The sequence below is a fragment of the Hoplias malabaricus genome, chromosome 17 (genome assembly GCF_029633855.1).
Source record: "Hoplias malabaricus isolate fHopMal1 chromosome 17, fHopMal1.hap1, whole genome shotgun sequence".
Classification (NCBI taxonomy): Eukaryota; Metazoa; Chordata; class Actinopteri; order Characiformes; family Erythrinidae; genus Hoplias; species Hoplias malabaricus.
Window position 1 is genome coordinate 16,860,427 of NC_089816.1, and position 19,454 is coordinate 16,879,880.

General features: G+C 37.8%; 1 protein-coding gene across 1 annotated transcript in view; it reads left to right on the plus strand.

The window, feature by feature from the left end:
* LOC136674116 (anoctamin-1-like) overlaps positions 1–19,454 on the plus strand; it is a 307,702-nt gene that overhangs the window by 10,068 nt on the left and 278,180 nt on the right. Inside the window, exon 4 of the mRNA XM_066649985.1 lies at positions 14,838–15,191. Within this exon, the coding sequence (XP_066506082.1) occupies positions 14,838–15,191 (354 nt within the window). The remainder of the gene's footprint in view (positions 1–14,837; positions 15,192–19,454) is intronic.

The following is a 19,454-nucleotide window of genomic DNA, read 5'->3' on the forward strand; positions in this document are numbered from 1 at the left end:
ACTTCAAGTTAGATGGTTTGTGCTGGTGAACAACAATCTTCAAGTCTGACCACTCAAGTGTTGCTATGGATCATTGCCCTGTTGGAAGGTTAAGCTCCGTCCCAGTCTCAAATCACTGACAGACCGAAACAGGTTTTGCTCAAGAATATCCCTGTATTTGGCACCCATCTTCCCCTCGACTCGGAATGGTTTCCTAGTCCCTACTGATGAAAAAAATCTCCACATACTGCCACCACCAAATTTAACTGTGTGGATGGTGTTCTTACAGTGATGAAATGTGTTGGGTTTGCAGCAGACATAGTATTTTCCTTGGTGTCTGAAAAGTTAAATTTTCTTCTCATCTGACCAGAGCACCTTCCTCAATATATATGTATTTGTATATATATTTTCCTCAATAAATATATATATATTTATTTATTGAGGAAAATATATATACATATACATATATATTGAGGAAGGTGCTCTGGTCAGATATATATATATATATATATATATATATATATATATATATATATATATATATCGCTTGGATTAAGATATGATATGTACTTGACTGCAACACGTTTAGTTTTTCTGAACAATATGAAATTCTCCATATTCAACTCCATCCACACCTACGAAAGTCCAGCTTGTCAAGGCTAGTAAAACTGAAGTCAGAACTTCTGGGTCACACCAATAAGCCAAGTTCAATGTCAAAAACAAGTTCTGCCCCTGGACTGTTTTTTTTTCTCTATCATTTTGTCTTTGACTGGAGCGTAAAATCAAAGGAATAAAGCACAAACTGTTGTTTGTTTGTTTTTGTTTTGTTGTAGATTCATAAACGAACAAAATGTTTTTTCATTTTCTGATATTGGGTTCTCAATTGAACATGAAAAGATTGGCCACTAAGCATACTAAAACATGTTTGAACAAAAGTGTATTTGCTCATGTAAATCTTTTTTTATTATTTAAAAATATACTTTATTCTTTATCAATGTGGCACGTTATAATTAAAAAAATGTAAGTATTCTTTACATAAATCAGATATACTTTTAGTGCACATGTACTTACTTTTCACAAAGAATGTGTATCCTAGCAAGAACAAATAGGTTAAGGTCCAAATTCCCTCTGAGCTCAGATGCTTATCAGAACAAGGGCCAGTGCTGATACCTAGAAAGGACCATACATACTAAGTTCAATACACAATTCAAACTAGTCAGTGCTCATACCTAGTAGGAAAGGAGTTAAGTGCAGTGGAAATGCAAAAACAGTCTATTATGGTTAGCACATAGATTAGTGCTCACCTGAGTGGGTGATAAAGAGATGGGTCTTCAGTCTGCGTTTGAAAACCGCAAGAGAGTTTGCTGATCGCACAGCCAGTGGAAGTTCGTTCCACCATCTGGGCGCCAACACAGAGAAGAGTCAACTGAAGAAGAGTCTTGACACTAGTCCTCCATGTGACTTTAGGGATGGCAGGTCAAGTCGAACTGTACTTGAAGCTCGAAGGCGTCAAGGTGCAGTCAGACTTTTGACCATTGCCGTAAGGTAAGAGGGTCTGGTCTGTTCTTGACTTTGTAGACAAGTATACGAGTTTTAAACCTGATGCGGGCAGCTACAGGAAGCCCCACCCCCAAAATTATTAGAGGTTGCCAGGTTGCCAGTGATCTAGTGGCACCTTTTTGAAATAAAAAGACTCTCATACTGGCCTATACCTACTTGTGCTATGAATTAGCTGAGGTTAGTGTAATCAAATAATGTGTAAATGAACAGCTAGGTTCATGAAAGCAGATAAGTTATTAGAGATTAGGATGACTGGACATTTGTAATGTTTCACAGCTGTATATTTAATTTTAAATTGTTTCGTGGATGTGTTTACCTTTCTGAGACATCACAAAAAACAGCTCAAGTGCATGCAAAGGGAAAAATGTTATCATGTTTTTATCTGTCTCTGTGTATTTTCATGGTGACAGATGATCCTAACAATCTGTTCTGCTGTATTTCACAGAGACACTTGCTGATTTATTGCTGCGTCTGGCTCTGCTGTTTCATTGCATCCTGTCTCCCTTAGAGCTGCTCTGTCTGAAGTGCTGAAATATTAACTACCACTGAACCCTATGAGAAACGTTTGTGTCCCTGTGGAGTGGGGTGCTGTAAAGGTCCTTCATTACAGCATAACCCTGAAATTTTAGGACATGTAGGACATATGGCTAGAAGCAGGTTGGTTCTTCAGGCAGACTGAATGAAGAAGCTGCATTAAAGCTTTACAGTTTAAGCTAATATTAGCTCCTGGCTTCCCTTGCACTTCTCAAGTAACAGGCAGATCCTACTCTGAGAATTAATACTCTTGCTTCAGCTCTGAGAGAGAAGGGGGAGGGGAGAGAGAGAGAGAGAGAGAGAGAGAGAGAGAGAGAGAGAGAGAGAGAAAATCTGGTGTTGGTGTTTCTGTGGGTGAGAATGGAAGATGGCTGGAGAAGAGAATATTTGCAGTGAAGTTTCGCTACCAAAACTAGCTGCTTCTCAGAAACACTTTTTAAAGGATGTGGTTTTTCATGGGAAATTTCAAGTAAGTGTTCCACTGACTGCTTATTTAAGTACCTTTGCAGGGATAAAATGGTTTTGAGCTTGTAAAATGTATTACTATATTTCATATAATTTGCAGTTGTATCAAATCCATTACACACAAATCATAATGTAACTGAAGTTTGCAAATGCATACATTTTTAAAACAATATGCAGAACATTTTTATAGGTATTTAAAATAAATTTGTATATGAAATGTTTTGATGGTGTGAATCAGTATGGCATAAATTATTTAAAAATTCCAAATGAGAGTTTTTTCAATGTGACAGTATGAATTTCTTTTTCTTTTTCTTTTTTATTCTTTTTTTTTTTTTGCATCTTTTGAACCTGTTTTGACAGTAAAGGCATTTACCAGTGAAAGCTATCACTGAACAAGTCAGCCACAGCAAGGTTTTTGGTGTCTATGTATCTCATTATAAAAAAGCTGACCTACAGTATGACATATATAAATAGCCATTTGCAGATTTTTTAAATTTTCCACATTTGCCCAGTAAAAAAATATCATAAGTACTTACAAAAGTGCTCTTTATGAATATCTATATCAAGATTAAACACAATTGTAAAGACAGCTCAATATTTTATACAAACTGGGTGTATTCCCTATCTTGGGTAAGCACAGCATAAATTAAATGCTTTAAAAAACTCTTTAAAAAAACATTAAAAAAAGTTTCAAAATTATTCTCAGAGAAATAGTGTGCCATATATTTAAAATTAATGATTAACATTTTGAATACTTTAGTTTCTTTCCTAATTTTTATTTTCCATTTTCCACATGACACATTCTGTTTTCTTTACCAATATTAACAGGAAAAACATTTATAAATATTCATTGGGCCACTGTTATGTATAATAAATTAGCTTTGCTTATCTGTAATGAATGACCAAATTAGTTTAATATAACATGAGAATGGGGTAGCGAGGACATGACAGAGTGGACAAAAATATAATGGGGGATATAAAAGACCGAATTTAAAAAGGTTTTACATTACTGAAAAAAGCAAACTTTTGACATAATGATCAAATTTAATTTAATTTGAGATATAATTTTAAAAACCTGAATCTTAAGGTTTGCTCAGCCCATACATGCAGGTTCTGACTGCAGCACAATCTTTTTAACTGTAACAAGTCCAAGGGAAAATATATAAAGTCTCAGAGTGTCATACAACTAAAATGAGTACATGAAGTCAACTGATTTTAACTATGCTATTGATTTATTTTATGATTAATAATTGATTTATTTTATTTAATGAAAGTTTTTTTTTATTATTATTTAGGTAGTTGACTTTCAAAATTTACTACAATAAACTGCTTCTTTACATATTTCCAATTTGATCACTCCAAATGGAAAGAGCATCATTTCAGTGCTTGTGGTTAAGTTATAATGCCAAGATTCTCTCAAACATTATATTGATAAATGTCGTCTCATGGACTTGGCCAAAAAACTAAAAAGATAATTTTTACTACTGTAGTACATGCAATTCACTTTAATGTTGTTTTCAAAAACACGTAATATTATGTCAGGGCATCCACACATTACCACACATTACTCACCCTTGAGTCCTGTCATGGTTTCTCCATGGGTTACCTGGCGACTGAAGCATCAGCAGGGGGCGTTGAGTGATTGCTCTGTTCCTGTAGTAGCTATTTCGGGAGAACACACTCGTGCTCAACGTCCGCTGTCCAGAATCTGTTCTGGACTGTTCAGATCCTGCTACCTTTGGGACGCCCCTCCAGCATATACATGACCTGAGTCATCAAGTGAACTCAAGGCGCACTTCCCAGTAGAAAGTGTCTCTGCGAAATGGCATCACCCGACCCGCCTCGGTCGGGCACCAAGGCTTGAGTGCAATGGTCGGGAACGGTAATTATTACGAGATTCCTGGCAACCAGTTGTAAGAGTAAAGGGGGTGCACCCTCCTCTCCAAACCTGGGAGCTACCTGTCCCCCCCTGTCCCAACCCGCTGGGGAGAAGCAGTCCGATGATGCAGATGTGCCATATTCGAACCACCCCCCTCACATGCACGGAGAGTGATCCTAGCCAGAGGGGGAAAAACTCCCTCACTGACCCGGTTGCCAGATAGGTTCTACCAGTCTGCCGAAATCCCTAAGTACATCCAGCAAATACAATAGAGCACGACGACTGAACAACCTACCGGATGTCTTGACCTTGGCTGGACTCAGGCCTAAGACTGACAATACGTGGTTATTGCATGAGGGCCACTTCCCCCTGGCACACACAGGGAAACCGTATACGTGCACCCTTTCTGCTCCAACCAACGTGGAAATCTATGATTCGTAGGGAGCATAGTGTGTGACGTTTTCCTCCCCCGCAAGTCCAAGGGACTGGGCAGAGTACTCAAATCGCACCGTAACGTCAATGACCAAGGCGGTGGTTCCTTTGGAGAATACCAGGTCCGGCAGTCTCAGTTCGCCTGAAGGACCCCTGATCCTGGGTTCCTTAAGTACGCTCCATCCCAACCTCTTTGCCTCCTCGGCGAGAAGGGCACATAACTTGTGCCTCTTGATCCTGCTGGACTGGATCGTGGGACACTGACCAAGAATGTGAGCACAGGGTTCCAACCTTTGGCAGTCCGCCCCAGCATTCGTCCTTCCACGCAATCGGGCCTCACGAGTAGGGTATACGTGTGCCTTAGCTGCAGCGCAGCAATGTAGTGTCTTTGTCTAAACCCACACCCTGCTGGGTTCATCATACATGCACTACTAATTGGGTCGTTCATGAACACCTCAAGTCCCCGGCCATGAACTGGCAGATTGCACCACACACTTCAGAGTGATATATGATACACGTGGGAATTTTGCAGAGTTCCCAGCTGACATCAGAGAAAAGAAGCGAATGTGCCTCTTGTTGCACTGAATGCAGCCCTAGAAAACATACAAATGGAGCGCATTCCTGTTTCATTTAATTTTATTTATTCATATAAAACACTGTTGTGTCTTTAAGTTTCCATTTTCAGCTTGGACAAGGAGGTCATCACATTGGGCAACATTACATGTAATATAACAGGATTAGCTTTTGTAAATTATTATTAATTCATTATGATTATTGATCAGTTTAAGGGCCTGAAATTTAATCTGACCTGAAAGTGAGATTTACATACAATATAATATTGCACACATTACAATAAACAGCCAAGGATTGGTTTTATCAGCACAGCTGGTTTATTAAATGAAAAGATCAAATATTGGATATTAATTATCAGAGGTGGAAATAGTACTAAAATTTTCAAGTAAATTACTGTTACGTTGATGCAATTTTACAAGTACAAGTAAAATTACGTGTCTAAAAATGTACAAGTATAAAGTAGTACATTTGAATTTTTTTCAGAATAAATAAATAATACTTCGTTTTTAAAAGTGTGTGTGTGTGTGTGTGTAATGGGGGGTGGGGCTGTTTCTCTGCTGTGTAGCACTAAAAAAGACAGGGTGTTAACCTTTGAACCCGAACCCCGAATTTTGCGGGGTGAAAAACACAACTTATATAATCAGCTTTGTAAGTCTTGAATGTCTGAATGCATCTGTGAGCTCTGTATACCGTTAGAAAGCGCAGATCCTACCGTTTCTAAAAATAGCGCTCTCATCTCGGTGCTGTGAAGCCTCTGGGAGTAATCCAGTGTGAAAAACCACCTAAAAATCTTCAAAATTTTTGTTTGTCTTATGTCCTTGTCATGAAAGATTCTAATGATATTCACTATAATCATAAATAAAGACGCTGCAAAGGGACAAGAAAGACGGTGTTTACTTTCAGTTTCGTTTTGATTCAAATGACGTCAACCCACGCTGTCTCTGGGCAGAAAAATATGAGTCATCAGCAAAAACATATTCCTATTATTGATTTATAGTTTTTCAAGCTTTTTGTAGGTTTTACCTCAATAATACTGCATTAGATCAACAAATATAAACTTAAATAATTCTTTATTGTGTATTCTAAATAAACAAGTATTATTTCATCATTTTTTAAAAAGATAATAATAATAATAATAATAATAATTGTAAATATTATCAGCATCTGAGAAAACTGCCAAAGTACCAAAATGTTTTTTATTTGTTTGGAAATTTTCCATATTTGCCCTGAACTAAATTCCTGAAAGTCTGGGCTTGCTGTGACTGTCAGAACTTTATCAGTCATACATCCCAGAGAAAATAAAACAACATATTGAATATGGCTATGTCACATAATTACTGTTTAAATGCAACTGAAAGAGGCACTGACAAAAAAACGGAATAGCAAAATAGCTATATAAATAGGGTCCGGGCGTTGAGCGTCCATAGAGTTCAATAGCGAAGCAGCGAAGTGCAGCGAAACGAGACAAGTCATTGGATATGCTGTGCTGTGCTTTGTCCCGCCCATCAGACCCTCAGCGTCTCTGGGGGTCTATGGGGCAGTGGGCTGGCCTCGGCTGGCCCGGACGCTCAGCATCTGCATGATAATTGGATGATCTGTCTGAGGCTGAATCCCTTTTTGATTGACACCGAAATAAGCGAATCAGCGATCTTTCGGTGTAAAGATCCGTGGGAGCATTCTGTTCTGAGTTGAACTGGAGAATTTTTTTCTGAAATCAGAAATCGAGCTTCTATTTCTGGTGGGGTTTTTTGTAGCTGCTTGTGTTTGGAGACTGACTTCTATCACACTTTCTGACTTCTATCGCAGTTTCTATCCAGCGGGTGCTGCTGAGCCCCTCCACCATCAAAAAGCACTCACAGGCGGACACACTACACATGGGCCAAGGCCGTTAACAAGGAACGTCCCTAGACGTTCAAAATAGGTCTAAAAGTAGTCTGTCCGACAAGGACATATTTTAAACATCAATGGACGTCCAAATCCATCATAATAAGTTATAAGTGGTGACCAATATATAACGTCAGTGGACGTCCAAAATGCGTTTTATACAAGTAATTTATTTCGGGACCAATTAATAACGTCAATGGACGTCCAAAATACACCTAATAGTCGTCTTTTCAATGTTTGGACGTCTTTTCAACTTTCATTTTCAACCTTAAGAGAACGTTGATTAGACAGCAGTCATTACATTATTTCAACGTTGAATCAACGGCTAAATGTTTACTGGGTCCCCTCCTTAAAAGACTAGCATCCGCCACTGCTATGAGAATAGTTGAAGTTATGTCTATTCAACATCATATTCCTATTAAAGAGATAATTATGTTGTTTTGAATTGTGCATGTATGAGGTACTTATGCCTAGTCAGTGTATTACCCATAGTAGACAGCGTTAAGCTTTCTTCCAGTCTGTACCCGTGAACTGAGCTGAGCGCTGTCTAGTACTATTGTAGCATAATATAGAATGGTAGTATATGGTAGTACATATATATCTAGTACTATAATAATACATCTACTTATTATATTTACTTCATACATACCCACTTCAAAGCAACATATATATATATATATATATATATATATATATATATATATATATATATACACACACACACACACAGTGGAACCTCTACTAACGAATGCCTATACAAATGAACTTTCCAAGATACGAATCGGGCATTTGAATATTTTTTTGCCTCCACCAACGAACCATGACTCTAGAAACGAACCCGAGCCTCCGCCGAGCCAGTGGCTGGAACTGGCCACTGACCCCAATAGGGGCGTCCAGACTTGAGTGAGCTTTTAAGATTAGCAAATTGTAGTTTTAGTAATTTAGCATTAGAGTAAATAGCAAACATCGAAATTCATGCTAAGTTAAGCCGTATCTACGCTTTATTTTTAGTAATGCTACATGTATTTTTTTTGTACTAATTTGAGAGTTTTGTAAACATATATCAGTGCAAAATGGGTGACTTTCAGGGTGGGCTGGAACGCATTAATTGCTTTTCCATTATTTTAAATGGGGAAAATTGACTCAAGAAACGAACTTTTCCACTTACGAACCATATATATATATATATATATATATATATATATATATATATATATATATATATATGAATCCCTTGAGGGAAATTAAGTTGTCATAGCAGCCAGGTGCTTTTTAAATGCCTCTAATAGAGAAATGTGCACAAAAGTTCAGTGAAGTATGTTAATACACACACAGAATATGAAAGTATGGGAGATAAGTAAAATTAATTGGTGCAGATTGAGTCATAACACAAAGGCCAATAGAGGTAACAGTTAACTATTAATGCAACGGTACAACTATTATTTAACGTTCCTATACATGCTCTACGTGCGCAGGTTTGATGCTGGGTTTTTATAAGCTGCTAATTTTCTCTTGGCAAATACAGCTTACACTGCATTATAAAGATGTCGCCTTTCTTGCACTTGAAGCTGAAGTGGTCCCTTAATATATGGCCAGGGGTTTATTTCTTTACAGAGCAACTCAGAAGTCGACATGGTTTCACATTCATCTGTGTCTGCAGCGGTAACCGACTTATCCGTTATTTACATTTTTACTCTGTAATGGATGTGATTTTAAATGTAGTGAAGTACAATACTTAAAGCAAAATGTACTTAAGTAAAAGTAAGGTTTCAGATTTAAAAAACTACTTATATTACAAGTACACAAAAAACACTCAGTTACAGTAACGAGAGTAAATGTAATTTGTTACTGTCCACCTCTGTTGATTATATATTCACATAATGAAATGGACTAATGTGTTACATAAGGAGAGAGGAAGATTAATACATGAAGGAATTCCTCTATGATAACTACCCTAAAATTCTAAAAGGGATCTATAATTTATCCCAGAAATACACTCAACTCCAAATTCTGAGTTATGAAATGAACCATGTGACTTTAGGTTCTTCAGGGCACATCTGTCCTCGGTTGCAGACCAGACCTTAAGCTCTTGTTTTACAATTCACATGGCTCAGAGTTTGGAGGATTCTTTCATGCAAAGGATGAGGTGACGAGCGTCGCTTGACTAAATTACGGCTTCTTAATTTGCTAATATAAACATGAATTAATTGCCTTGAGACAATGGCTCTAAACTTATTTAAAGTAGATTCACCCTGGTGTGAATCCCTAATTCTCTCTCAATTTATTTCTGCCGTGCTGAACTTCCAGTGGGAAACTCAGTGGTAGAATACCCCCTCTGTGGATACCCCCTGTAAGCAAATGGGTTACTTTTCAAATATATGCAGGGTGAAATTAATTCTATTTTTAGCTTATTTTTATAGAACAAGAGACACGTCTCTCTGAGACTCAGACTCAAGACTCAGACCTTGATGGACCACCCATTTGTATTCATATGATAATAGCATGCTAATCCGGCCACTGTTATTGGAGGATTACGACCACAACACAACGTGTGAAAACACTAATTTTAGTCAAATAAACAAAATCACGTGGTTGTGTTTGGTTGTGTGAGTGCAGAACTCCAAGATGGCACAGTGACCCCCGAGGAGGAACGGCTTAATTTTGTAATGAGTAAGTGAAATTTTTTTGACTCGTTTTTCTGCAGCATGTTTGGTGCAGATTAGCTTATATGCTATATTTCAGTCGTATATTTCAGCAACGGAATTCATAAAGCTGAAGGTAAATGTTTTGTAATTGCACAGAGGTGTATGGCTCAGCTGAAGCTCATATTTATGGCTTTGTTGTTCCAAAGGAGTCTGTGTAATTGCTAAAAAATTAAATACCACCATTTTCAACCAATCAATTCAGTCTGAGATTTTGGTCTCACTGATGGGGTGTGATGGGGGCTAATGGGCCATTACCTTTGACAGCAGGGATGGGATTCCTCGCCCGTTTTCAAACCTATCTCATGAATAGTCAGTGTGTGAGCCACAGTTATTGAGAAAAACTGTCACATCAGCTTTGTAGCAATATAGAAGAAAAACTAAACCAGTGTGTAGCCAACACCCATGTCTACACAGTTCAGAGCTCTAAAGAAAACTTCATAAATGTTTACAATGTATTTTTTCATTATACATCAGCACTTTTGAGAATAGGTTTTAGGGAAGTCTATATTTAGAGTTAATTTAAGCAAAAAACAGATGAATGACATACATACTTCTCCATACTACACAGATAAATTTGGATGTACAAGTCTCTGCGGTTCTTGTTTGTGCTGCTGTTTGTAATTGTATCTTTGATTCACAAAGAAAAACCTGGGTTTACTTTCTGTGCTCTATTGTCATTGGTTGTGGAAGGGACTCGCTCAGCCTTGAGTTGGTGTAGAGTTTACACTATGTGACTACGGCCAAAGTCAGTTAAAAAAAATCAAACGTTTGATATGATGCGACTGGTCTGAAACCCCATAGTGTAACCCCAGCATAAGTCATGCCAAAGATGACTGACTTGAGGTTATACCTTGTCTTTCTATTTGTACTTGTTACTGCATTGGGAAAATATATATTTTTTCATAGCTCTGAAACTTAACATTTTTTAATGTGCAATTAATAAAAGTAAATGTTCATTCAAGCTTATTATATCTTATTAACGATACAGAACACTGCTTTAACAAAATAAAATCTGTAAGTTTAGCAATATAAATATCTGGATTTATAGGCATCTGTCTAGTACAGGGGTCGGCAACCTTTACCACTCAAAGAGCCATTTGGACCCGTTTCACACAGTAAAGAAAACACTGGGAGCCACAAAATCCTTTTGAAATTTTACATGAAATAACACTGCATATAACAGGGTTTTTTTTTTTTTTGCCTTTGTGCTATGTATAAACAAACTATACTGTGTCACATTTATGAAATGAATGAACGACTGCAGAGAAAATGAAATAACATTTCTGCAACAAAACATTTTTAACTCCGAAAAAAGATGTTGTGTTGACGGTTAAGTAAAATACTCAATGTCTATTTGAGTCCCTGCAGTAATGGAAAAAAAACAAAAAACGCTGAACTTTATTTAAAATTATCCACTGGCAGCAAACAAAAATGCTGTCCTCTCTCTGCATGCTGTCATTATTTTACTGGCACCATGCAGTCAGCTGTCAAAAAGTTCAAGAAACCGCACACTGGTGGGTGTCTCACATTGGAAGTTGTGACGTGTATTAAGAGCGACAAAATATTTTAAATATTACAATATTGCCATAATTTTCATAGAATTACATTTTGAAAATGAACACACTAAAATAAAATAAATTTTAATTAAATACTCATTAATTATTTTCAAAAGCTGAGCCGCATCAGAGGGATCAAAGAGGGATCTAGAGCCGCGGGTTGCCGACCCCTGGTCTAGTATTTAAGATAGACAGAGTTGGTATTGGTACACAGTATCGGCAGATACTTGAACATGAAATATCGGTATTGTATCGGAAAGGGAAAAAGTTGTATCGGTGCATCCCTAGTCTTTTCAGATTAGAACCTCCCTCAAGTGGTGACATCACATATAATTTCTGACATTTGACAAGAGAAATGAACAGCAGAATGAACCCTGGTATTTTCCTGGAGAATGAATGTCCAAAATATTTACATCTCTGAATCATGCTTTTGCAATTATGACCAAACAAAATTAATTATACATCTTGTATGTATCTTCCTACATATGAGTTTCTCACGAGTGTAGTTATTTCATGATAGCCAAGAACATGTTGATTACATTTGAGAGAGATTAACTAGGATGTAATATAAAAGATAATATGTTAACACAAAGCAATATAATTCAGGGTTGGCATGGTGGTGCAGCAAGTAGTGTTGCAATCACGCAGCTCCAGGGACCTGCTCCGGGTGACTGTCTGTGTGTTTCCTCTGGGTGCTCCGGTTTCCTCCCAGGGTCCAAAAACACACTTTGGTAGGTGGATTGTCAACTGAAAAGTAGGTATGAGTGAATCTGTGAGTTTGTGTCACCCTTTGTGTCGGCATGTGTGAAGGACTGGCATCACCCTCCAGGGTGTTTTCCCAACTTGCGCCCAGTGATCCTGCCTTGCACTGGACCCACTATGACCCTGAATTCAATAAGGGGTTACAGGCAACAAATGAATGAATATAATTCAGACTAACATTGTTTTACACAATACTTAACCAAATGCCACACAGTGTCTAGATAGCTGCCATTAGGAAATGTTGGTTATTCCTGATTAAAAGCTAATTTTAAACACAATTAATTTGGCTTGTCAAATTTATTATCCAAATTTATTCTGCAAACATACAGTAAACGTCTTTAAAGACCGTCTTTAGTGTAAAGAGGAAAAAAGAGTTCTGGAAATATTGATATGGCCCCCATAGAGCACTGATCTTAATGTCACTGGTTAAATTATAAAGGTCCAAATACAGGTGCTGGTCATAAAATTAGAATATCATGAAAAAGTTGATTTATTTCAGTATCTCAGAAAATTAGAATATTGTGGTTCAATAGTTCAATAGGTTCAATATTGAAGACAACTGGTTCCACACTCTAATCAGCTAATTAACTCAAAACACCGGCAAAGGCCTTTAAATGGTCTCTCAGTCTAGTTCTGTAGGATAAACAACCATGGGGAAGACTACTGACTTGACAGTTGTCCAAAAGACGACCAATGGCACCTTACACAAGCAGAGCAAGACACAAAAGGTCATTGCTAAAGAGGCTGGCTGTTCACTAGAGCTGTGTGGCTGCTTGTAAACTGCCTCCACTTTTCAAACATAAGGCCAATATTTCCTCTCATTTTACGCTCTCTGGTCATGATATTTAAAGAAGGGCAATGGGGCTTGTGTCCTGTAAAATATAACATTAACTCTGTTAACTTGGTCATTTCATGGCTGCATGACACTGTTTGTAGAACTGGCCACACGGTGGACTGTAAAACTATTGGACAAAGGGCAGGATGACAGGCAAGGCCTCGAAGGGCGGGATCTATCTCTTCCGATCCAGAGTGGCCACTTCTCAAAGAGAATATACTGCTTTAGCAATGCTGTGAGAGGCAGCTGTGTCTTAGTTTTGATGATTTCCTTAATTTATGGTCACACACCCTGGACATTTTATGTACAGTAAATATCCTACAGTAAATATCCTACAGATTGCTCCTTTAAGCTGGCAAATAATGACAAACTGTAAGGAAAACTGACACATGTAAGGTGGAACAAAATGTTTGACTACAAAAATTGTGAATAAGAAGCAAAGTTCTGCCTCCTAAATGACATTTATGGTGGAATGGAAAATCGATAAGCAACACCAGCCTTGTCTAGTCAAAACAATGTGAATTTGGACAATAAATGCTTGTAAATACAGGGAAATAGTGGACACATTTTGACTTTTTTGCATAGATAGATGTTTTAATGAAACGATGAACACTTTTCTGTGTAAATACATTGATTATGGCCCAAGTTCCTAAACTCGTTTCTTGTTCGTTCAGTTTTCCTCAAACTGGCAACCTGCTCGAGCTTCACTTTTGGGGAGGAGGGGTAGGAGGCAGACAGCTCTCTCCACTGTTTTAAAACTGTATTATAATTCAAATTTTAAATGCTTGCTGTCAATATTAGATTGCTTCTTTAATAACACAAATTCATCCAGGTGCCAGTGGATCCTACTGCTCACACACATGAACTCAAACATTTATTATAATTAATAAAGTGCACAGATTTGCAGTAGTGTCAAGATGTGCAGGTTTGCTGTAAATTGTCAAGGTGTGCAAACAGCTAAAATAAACCTATGTATGTTGCATATGAGATCTCCATTTTCCAGTCTTACTGGAAAGAGTTGAAGAGCTTAACTGCTCTAGGGACAAATGATCTCTTGAGTCTTTGGGTAGCTCTGTGACAGCAAGATGCCACTGAATTTTCATCTCTTTTACATGATGATGTTTTGCGGTTTGTAGCCATAATCATCACTGATGGAGAGCAGTTTGTTCATTATCGTTCTCTCAACCATTTTAACCATTACATCCAGCTCCATAACGACCACTGACACAGCTTGCCTGACCAGGTTGTCCAATTGCATTTTGCCCCTATTTAATGTTTCCTCCCCAGCACACCAGAGCATAAAAAAGCAGCTGCCAATCATTGACTGGTATAACATCTGCAGTAGCTTTCTACAGATGTTAAAGGACCCCAGCCTCCTCAGGAATTAAAGCTGGCTCAGCACCTTCCTGTAAAAATCCTGTGTTTCCTAAAGTGTCCTACTTATAAACAATAAATGTCATTGAAATTTGTCAGTATACTATCTACTTGTATTGTTAAGATTAATATTTATATTAACATATTGTATATGTTAGCAACTTGTCAAGCTAACATGAAAGTTTAAGTAATGGCTGTAGATTTGCCCTGCTGTAACCACAACCCATTCTGCACACACACACACACACACACAATTTTCCCACCAATGTGTAATGCTTTACCCTCCTTAATCTCCACAGTTGCTGAACTCTCTGACTCCAGAGGAAACCTCTCAGTGTCGGCACGGTCTGTATTTCCAGGATGGCGAGCGTAGGGTCGATTACATTCTGACGTACCAGGTGCAGAAACCAAGCAATTCTCGCGCCCACAGATGTTCTTCACGTTTCACAGACAACCCTCTTACCCGAAGTCTGCACCGCACAAAAGCTCTAACGTGCTCCGCAGAGCCAGGCCCTGAGATGGACCCAGAGCTGAGCCACAAACCGCTGGTGGGAATTAGCACTGACCATCATGAGGATGACAAGCACTACTGCCGTCAGGAGTTTGAGGAGAACCTGCAGGATATGGGACTGGAACTGGAGAGGGATGAGGAGGTGAGTGTTTTTTTGTTTGTTTGTTTTAGTACCCCGTAATCTGTGTGTAGGAGAAGAGACAGGAGAGCCAGTCCATCACACATTCACAGCTTTGGACACATTTTCATGGGCAGTCCACATACCAGGGTGTGGTCCTAGACCGTGAAAAGAAACAGGAGCACCCAGAGGATACCCACGCAGACATGGGGAGAACACACCAAATTCCTCATAGTCACTTGAATTGGGGCTTAAACACATAACCCCAGGACCCTGAAGTTATATATCATGTGTACAGCTAAGTTTTAAAACTTTTGTGTAACGTATAATAATAATTAAAATTCAAAATTTTAATATTCTCAGGGTCTTTAGAAAATGTATTTTTTTTCAAACAAAAGTAGTTAGAAAATTGTAAGTGAGAAGAATTTATTCACCTCTGCTTTAGTTATCATAATTGCATCACGAAAAAACTGCCTGAAAAGAATTTACATTGATTTGTACCGTTCTTGGGGATAATAATGTATCCCAAAGTATGTGTGAGTTTTGGTGTGGACAATATAAAAATGTTAGCATTTGTGATTGTACTGTAATTTGATTTTTTTTTTTTTAATGGAGAAGACCAGTTGTCAATTTTAATATTTTGTCAGTTAACACAATGACAAACTGGGCATATGTTTGAAATATCTATTACAAGTTTCCATTACACTAAAATGCTTAAAAAAATTTGTATACCTGATCTATATAAAATATTAGGTTAAAGCTCAGGGCCTCTGTCAAAGATTAAGCATAGGCTTTAATTTAAATATTCCTTAAAGAATACTGGCCAGCTGGTAAGATTTGGCAGTGAGATAGTAAGTGGAAAATGTTGGACAAAATTGGTATTCGATTTTTTTTTTTTGCAGTTAATATTAGTAACATTATATAATTCAAATATAAAAATAATCTTAATAATACCAAGAATCAATATCCCAGTCAGAAAGTCGTGTACACAGTCTTGTAATTGAGGTGTACAAGCTGTTTTAACCTGAATTAACACCACTGATACAATTCCTAACTCAGTTTTACTATCAATAATTCTAATGTCAGATATCAACTACAGAAGTTTTACTAGTAAACGTAAATAAATTGAATAAACGTTCTAATAGGATTAGTCAGTATAACGATAATACCTTATACCACGGTATTTAAAAATGTGGACGGTAGCTCAAAATGAGGGTGGTATTTTTGGCATGTGTGGTGTGTCAAATTTCGGTTGTGTTTTTAAAAGTCGAATAAAATGTTCATGTGCATTTATATGAAATCAGATTTGCACCAAAAAGAATTGCACAAAATTTTTTATCTCAAACATAAAACTTATAACTTGCAAACAAAATATCCAGCTCTGACCTTTGTGCTCCATGACTTTGTGCGTGACCTCTGAGTTCTGAGCCTGCTCTGAGTTTTCTGCGCTTGCTCTCTGAGTTTTGTGCGCCAGCTGCACGAGTTCTGTACGCCTGATCCCTGAGTTTTGCGAGCAGTTTGAGAAGGGTGGAGGCAGTGGGTGGTACAGCTCCAAGTGGGCCGTACAGCTTCAAGTGGGTGGTACAACTCCAAGTGGGCCGTACAGCTCCAACTGAGCGCGGAAGAACATTTTAAGCGCGACTCAAGCACGTCGCTGGCTTCGAGATATGTAGTTGTCGTAAAGGCTCTGGAGATGACCCAGAGGCTAAAGAACCCTTTTTATTTGTTTTTAAAAACAGGGTTGATATGGAGCTATTTCTAAAAGCCTGTGTTGATGAGCAGGGTCTCAGGGTCAATGCGATGTTTGTGGTTACGCCATGCCCCTCACCCCAGAATTTTTAAGGCGTGGAAACTGGACTGTTGGGCCCTCACCTCAATTCTTAAGGCACAGATACTAAACTGCAGGGCCCCTTATACACCACAGTTCAGAGAGTGTGTATAGTTTGATACTTTTAGAAACCTAGGCTGTCTGTTTAACTGTGACGTCCTGCTTTGCGTAAAATGCCCTGCACAAAATAGGTATCCTAGTTATTTTCTTTCTTCTAACAAATTTCCATAACTAATGCAGCTCAGATTGCTCTGTTTGAGCATTGTTTGGAAGTTTAAGAGAATGTCAGTGAGTTCTTTGGGATATTGTGTTAGATTATTGTGTATTTTGTAGTACAGCTGTATGACCATGTAATAACTGTTTTGTTTTCAGTATTAATATTGTACCTTGTAAACATTGAGTACATTATATGGAGTACATTTTCAGCATCATGTGATTTACAGACTTGTTTGTGGTTGGCTTAATTTGTGATAAATAATCTTGCAATAAATAAAGAGAATAACCATTTAACTGAGACTACATGTGCTGAGAATGATAATGTTTGCTTACATATATCCTACTACTCACTTCCTAACAAGAGACATGTAAGTAAATATGGGTTCATCAGCACAGCTCAGTGCTGGGGTGCTATATATTCTTCGCCTGGCATTAGATTCATGTTTCTCTACTCCAGAGAATCCAATTCTTTTGTCAGTATTTCTGTACAGGGATTGGAGAGGCAGTGTGTGCACGTTTGCACATCTGTGTTAGTAACGGTTGCAACTTAATGTAGAATATATTCATTACAAATTTGTCCTCAAATATTTGTACATATGGTGTATTTCTGAAATAAATTAAACTGAATAAATGAACTATATTAAAATAAATGGATAGCCCTTCGGGCGGCGTGGTAGTGTGGCAGGTAGAGTTGCAGTCACACAGCTCCAGGTTGTGGGTTTGAGCCACACTCCATGTGACGGTCTGTGAGGAGTTGAATTAGATAAGCAGTTTCAGACAATGAATGAATGAATGATAGTCCTTCTACAAATTCACATGCACAATCCAGGTAATAATAAAGCGAGTCTTTCTGACAGTCTAATCCAGTGTTATCCAATTCTGATCCTATTCTACCTGTTCAAACAAACTTGATTCAACTAATTTTGTTAGAAGTTATTCCAGGACCTGGTTCTGATGCCAAATCAAAGCATATGTGATCATCTGAACACAAAGAGTAATATATAACACTCTACAACTAGAACATACTTCTATAAAGAATCATTTAAAACCACGCAAAGGAACTAAATGAAGTACAGTGAACTTCTCTGAATGTCTGTTTATATTCTTAATTGAGCCAAATTTCCTGAAAGGTTGCACCACTATCTTGGAATTCATTAAACAATAACTACATTACAGTGAATTTCCATCTTATTAAGTTCACCTCACTTATAGCTACATGCACTGACTATATTGTCATATACACCCACTATGACTGAGTGCTCATGGTAGGTTTGCTGAATATTATGGTTATTTGCAAATTATTAGCACCATTTCTCTCATGTTCATTAACGGAAAGGAGCTGCTTTAATTATTTATTTGAACAGTGGGCCATTTTCTATAGTGTTACTTAAGGGTTTACACATTTAAACTGATTATAATCCAATACTGTGCTGAGTACAAAACAAATAATACAGTCCTATAGTTCTGTAATCAAATTAAAATAATGATTGTAGACACGAGAGACCTAATGAATCTCATAAGTTTGCAGTTCACCCCATAATCTGATTGCCAAAAATATATAACTAAAATATCAGGAGTGCTATGTATTTCGTTTTCACTGAAACGTAATATTTTAAACTACAACTAGTAGAGGGTACCTAGTTCTGTTGGAGATAAGCTATGCCCTTTTTTCAAATCACAAAGGCTGCTTTTCCTACATTCGCCTTCCCACAAAACATCTAGATCCCCCACTTGCTGGTTTCTACCCACTTGCTGCGTACGCCCCTCCCACTTGCTGGTTTCCGCCCACTTGTTGGTTTCCGCCCACTTGCGGGCCTCCGGCCTGCAGAGATATGTACTTGGGGGAGCAGTTTTGGCACAAAGCTCTCGCGTGGGCGGGACTTCCCAGGGGTGCCTTTCCATTGGCTAATGAATTTTTGAGTGACAACTCAGTGCCCAAGGCATTTGTTGCAGCTCAGCAGCGGAGAGACAGGAACAATTTCAACATTAAAGAGTTAGTAATTTTACACAAAAACGAATTCTCTTTGTACTTTACTGTTTTAAAACGATGGAATACCTGGAAGCTCCGACAATCAATGTATATATTGAGGTAATGTTCTGTCTAAAATGAAACATTAAGATTTTACTGTGAGTATAAACCTGTTTGTCACTCGTTACCAGATACTGATCCGAGGTAAATGCACACCGATGTCTGTTTGCTCAGGATGAAACAGAATAAATGAGCATTTGTTTATTTGTAAATT